Source organism: Priapulus caudatus, unplaced genomic scaffold (genome assembly GCF_000485595.1).
Source record: "Priapulus caudatus unplaced genomic scaffold, Priapulus_caudatus-5.0.1 Scaffold419, whole genome shotgun sequence".
Taxonomy (NCBI): Eukaryota; Metazoa; Priapulida; class Priapulimorpha; order Priapulimorphida; family Priapulidae; genus Priapulus; species Priapulus caudatus.
Window position 1 is genome coordinate 251,440 of NW_014577480.1, and position 5,670 is coordinate 257,109.

The 5,670-nt window shown below is 46.7% G+C and overlaps 1 protein-coding gene across 1 annotated transcript in view; it reads left to right on the forward strand.

Moving 5' to 3' along the window:
- Positions 1 to 1,701: 1,701 nt before the first annotated feature.
- Positions 1,702 to 5,670, forward strand: part of LOC106810207 (coiled-coil domain-containing protein 93-like) — a 6,530-nt gene continuing 2,561 nt past the window's right edge. The window contains exons 1-5 of the mRNA XM_014813491.1: positions 1,702 to 1,716; positions 3,315 to 3,507; positions 4,245 to 4,365; positions 4,988 to 5,072; positions 5,634 to 5,665. Coding sequence (XP_014668977.1) covers positions 1,702 to 1,716; positions 3,315 to 3,507; positions 4,245 to 4,365; positions 4,988 to 5,072; positions 5,634 to 5,665 — 446 coding nt within the window. The remainder of the gene's footprint in view (positions 1,717 to 3,314; positions 3,508 to 4,244; positions 4,366 to 4,987; positions 5,073 to 5,633; positions 5,666 to 5,670) is intronic.

Here is a 5,670-nt window from a genome sequence, read left to right on the forward strand (position 1 = left end):
AAAGAAAAGTAGTGCACATCGACTACCCTGGAAGCCCTATAAAACGGAGCACGCACTGGTAAGAGGTGGCGGAGCTACCCCCGTAGAGAAGAGGGAGGAGCGCAGCAGACCACGCGCCGAAGGAAGGCGATGACGACGGGGGAGGGAAATTCCTGGGAGATATTATTTCAGGAACCGGCCAATAGCAGGAAGAGGATAGTAACAGAACAGCACCTACGAAGCAGATTCTTGGTTCTAAGGGCGGGGACAAGAGCCCCGTGAAAACCCACACAGAGGATGGATGTGTTAGGGAAGGAGCCATCATTTTATTTGTTCTTGTTTTGTTTAGTTACTGTCGACAGGGACGCTCAAGTCGACTCATCATTTTAGGGATTTTTATTACAGGACATATTTACAGGACATATGTATATCCTTTGTAAGATTTAATTATAGGTAGAGATATGTATTATTAAGACAGAAGTTTCATGTCGCGTATACGCTTGCAGGTGAAAGACGAAGGCGTATCCGAGGGGCGGAATCACTATAAGTAGTTGGTGGCGGAGTTGTGGCAGATCTATTGGGGGCGTGTATCACGTACAGGAGTAATAGACTAGATCCGGACCAACTAGACTGAACTCACCGTATAGAGTAGAATAAACGATTATATTGACTAAAGAAAGGATGAGGAGATAGATTACACATAAAGAGATGTCAACACGCACAACCTTGGGGGCGCAGCCATATTGGATCATACTGCTGCTGCCGCCTGTCGGGGCGAAACACGAGGAATATTCCCTTAGGAATGGGTTACGCGGCGATGACGCAATAAATCGTACCAGCCACGGGCGCACACACACCCGGTAGTCATGCACGCTACGGCCACGAGTAGCGAAGGGCGCAAACGCCCTAGCGGGGGGGGGGTGTGCCAGGGCAAGTATTAAAAAGCGGCCACAGAACCGCAGCTACGAAGTGTGTTTAGGTAAGGCCAGGAAGCGAAGGAAGAAGGAGAAGAAGCAGACGCAGAGACGAAGACAAGGAGCGGAGGGACAAGCCCGACAACGGGAGGAGAAAGCGAGAGAGTGCCGTTTTTCGGGATCAGGTTGTAGGTAGGAAAGCGAAGGAGGACAAGAGAGAGCGGATAAACGCACAGGTTTTTTAGGTGTAGGTGTAACCAGAGCCAAACGGAGAGAATAAAAACGTGCGGAAACGGCATTCTGGTAGAGCGGGAGCGACGGCGAGGGCAGACACCTGCCGAGACTGTGTGGATCCATCGGCAAGGGAGCGAGAGAACGGAGGAGAAGACGGAGCTGGCGTAGTGTAAGACTATTTAGAGAGATCAATAAAACTATTAAAAGTTCGCTGCATATACGAATGGCACGGGGAATCATTTGTACCGTTCGTAACAAGAATAAAGCTATACAAGCCGTATCGTTAAACTGCATTCAGTGTCTGTTCATCTGCCTGTAACCTGTTATCTGCTACGTGCTCATCGCCGTCCTGGCCTTAATACATCGAACAGGGCGGCTCTTGAAATCCACTACTGGTGGACACGCGTTACTACTAACGTCTTGTCGAACCGTAGTCGTCTAGCGCCTAGCGCGCACGGACAGTAGCTCCTGCAGCTCCACGCCGGACGCGACGGATCACCCCCTACGACTACGATTAGCCCAATGAGAAGAGAAGACGGGCACACTCGCGCGTCCACGCCTCGCCAGCGCCTCGATGACGCTGTTCAAGGTATTAACGATATTAACGATTGTCTGTAATGATGTATTGACAGTATTGCGGTATTAATTGTTTCGACGTCATCGTCATGTATCTGCGCGGCCTTTCTAATCATGACTCTTACCGCGGTTCGCAGAGCACATAAATCTGTGTGCTGTGATATAGAGAATGACGAAAGAAAAGAACAAACGATATGTACCGGCTATCATACCGTTCTCCTACGAGCCTGTCTGCACTGTCGGCATTATACCCCTGTGCACGCTTTCCCGGCCACGGACGAATCGCAGGGACAACTCCGCAACGCCCCGCTACCGATATGACGACACCGTTGGCACCATCCACTGCGTTTCACGCAACGTTGATGTCGCAACCCGTTAGTACGCCACAATTGCAGGCTTCTAACGTTTTGAACCCCGGGGAAAGTGTAGGATACCGCACGCTCCCTACACGCCTGCCATAAGCATAGCAACACATAAAAACAAACACAACCTCATCGCTCAAGTGATAAATAATAATAGAACGCGCATGAGGTAATCACTATACACCACGCCCTTTAGCATCCGAAGAAACTAATGACTCTGAGGGCCAGATCTGCGATGGTTATCTCAGGGTAGTAACGGACTCAGCTCATCATCTATCCGCAGCAGCGGTTCCAGGTTTTCCCTCCGCTCTGATCCTATTCCTTCTATACTCTTCGCTGGCCACACTTCCCCTCTACCTCCATCGCTTCACGCCCTGCCGAGCTACTTCGCGATCCACGGTCTCACGGTGACGCAGGTTACAGCTTCGGTTACGATTTGCTGTGTGGTATGTAGATATCTGTGTAGGTTTCGTAGATGTGTATTGTCGTCTGAATTATAGCCTGAAATCGACGCACGAAGAGTAGTTTCATAATACTTGGCTTTCTGTTATCTTATCGACGCAACAACCTGCAGCTATCTTAGAGGCGACTACCCTCGCACATGCCAAACCGCTAGAACCTGGATCAGGAAGATAGTGGCAGACCCATCCTTGACTGATACAGGTCCGGCCATCCTCGGTAAGCGGCAGTTGGATTAGATACTGACTTATAATGATAGAAAGGCAGCTCGGGGCGGACCGCGCACGGCATACGACAACAGCACGCCGCACGCACGCACGCACGCACACGACACAACAATTATAGTTATACCATAGCTATGTTAACGTGTGTTGGTGTAGAGGCGCAGTGCGATATTAGACAAGCAGCTCGGCGGACCGCGCCGCGACACACATAATACACACACAGCGCACGCACTGCACGCACGCACGCATACACATATGATAGTGTAACCACTAGCTTATGTTAACGTGTGTTTGGCTAGGTAGGCGCAGTCGCGATGCTAGACAAGCAGCTCGGGGCGGGACGCGCGACACACTATACACACACACGACGCACGCACGGATACACATATATAGTAGTAAGCCTAGCTATGTTAACGTTGTCGTTGGTTAGGAGCGAGTGCGATGATAGAAAGCAGCTCGGGGCGGACGCCGACACACATACACACAGGAGTGCACGCATGACGCACGCACGCACGCATACCATAGTATAGTGAACGCACTAGCTATGTTAACGTTGTTGTGTGCAGGAGCGCAGTGCGATTGATAGACATTCAGCTCCGGCGGGCGGACCGGACAAGCTGAGAAGATCCGTCTGTGCTGGCGAGGTAAGAACTCAGGCGACCGTCGCTACGCCTGCAGCGGCGATCGACGCACCCGAGGTTCCTACGCGCGCAGAGGTCAGCCAGTACCAGCGACGCTTCGTCGAGCTGTACAACCAGGGTAGGAGCTCTCTAGGGGCGTTGCCGCCCGTGCGGTCGGCGTGGTTTAGCACGACGACGCTCGCTAGAATTTACGCACAATTGCAAAGAGTTTACTAGCAGTTACTATTACGCTTACTACATTAACTACGCAACTGCGAAGAATTTACTAGCAGCTACTACTACGCTTACTGCATTTACTACACTTGCTAGAATTTACTTGCATAATAACACGTGCAGTGAGGACGATATCTCTCACTCTTACTCTCACTCTGCAGTGTTGCGTCGAATGGTGAATGCAACGGCTATACATGCGCGTCGTATTTTTTTACCCTTGCTTTACCCCGTAGTCCTTAAATTGAACGGTTTTTGATACGCGTAAAGACTTCGCTTAGTGCTCCGTATATCTGCTGTTCGTCTCGGTGCGTTTCCTACCTATATATGTTGTAAGCAGGTATAGTATAGGTAAAATCTGTCCCCTGTATTGCCAGGTTCATGCAGTAGGTTAATACGTATGCCCTTCTTGAAGTGTATTTGTAAGTGAAGTTGTACGTGATGTGTAGTGTAGTGTAGTGAAGAAGAAGTAAGTGAAGTGAAGTGAAGTGAAGTGAAGTGAAGTAAGTGAAGTTGTAAGTGAAGTGAAAGTGAAGTTGTAAGCTTGTACATTGTGCACGCCAGTGGCAAAACTGTGCCAACGCGACCAAGTCATCGGTTCATTTGGCTGCTAAAGAATTATAATTATCTTGATGATCATTGCAGTTGGATCAAAGCACACTGAGACCAAGCAGTTTTACACACTCGACAACACACTGGATGACACGAGGCTGTATCTTGACAAGGAAGCCAATCTGCTTAACTCCATTCACGACAACTTCGAACAGTAAGTATGTACGAAGGTCGTGATAGGAAAATGTTGTAATCCTGGCCACCTATCCGTGGGTTCTCTTGCATGCACGTGTTACAAAATTTGCTCTTACATTCTAGTAATGCTTTACGTGCTATAAGGTAGTTGTAAATACTAATGTTGAGTGTCGAATTATCAATTATGCCTCCAGTAACAAGAATTGCTGGCTCTGCATATATTTCTCTCTAGCAATAGTTTGTAATTATCACCCTTTGGAAAAATAAAATGTGTATCTTTTAGTCTACCAGAAACAATATTTGTCGATTACTGCGTATGAATGCAGCTTTTATAATCATTCATGATAACATCACATAAAGTCTCTTGTATCGTCTCAAGTTTTAAATGCTAAATACTAAAAGGCATTTCTGCATCAAATATCAGTTTTTCGAAACGAGCTAGTTAGTTTTGCATTCCATTTCATTTTACATAACCTCAGGACATCAAGGTAGAATTGAGAGAAATCAATGTGAAAATTGAGTAGTCAACTTCCTTATCATTGCTTGATTATTCCAGTATTTTCTTTGCTACGTTTACAAATGTAAACGTTGAGTATGTTGAGGTTTTTGGCTTTTCCATAACTGTCTGTGGTGTGTTTCAGGGCAATGGCTTCACCTTCAACAAGAGAGCAGTTCTTAAAGCAGTTTGAACAGATAGTCGAGGGAGTGAAGCAGAACAGAACAAAGGTAAACCGGCTTATTCTACCTCAGCGTAAAATCACTTTATCATACATTTGGATGCTTTGCTTCTTGCTCTACCTTCCTTCCTTTCTCCGCCTCTTTTTTTCTAAACGTGAAAATCAGACAAATAATAATGCCTTTATTTCGAGCTACTAGTTATCTTGGAACCAAAATGATACAAATTCATTTACACACTTGCTGGGTAGCATCCCCCCCCCAAACACACTCATGCAGAAACGATAGAGTGGATTAGGATGGTTTCTACCTAATAGCCAAAAACGTTTACAGATGTCCTGACATCATGTAAATAAAGATTGCAGGGATGTTTATACAGTCTTTTTGTGAATATGTACAGCTTCATTGCATAACAGCAGAAGTGAAATATCGTAGCTCAATCTATATCATGTCACTCTTGGTGATAGCTATACTGAATTCAATTGACCAATTATCAAAGGGTGTAAATATCACGATAAGAACTATGGCAATGTAACTTATAGTAAATACAAGCAATATTGCACCCATGTGCCCATACCTACTTTTATTTTCCACGGCTGGTTTTTCTAATAGGTTGAAAAGAAGAAGCAAGAAGCTAAGATGAAGCGGG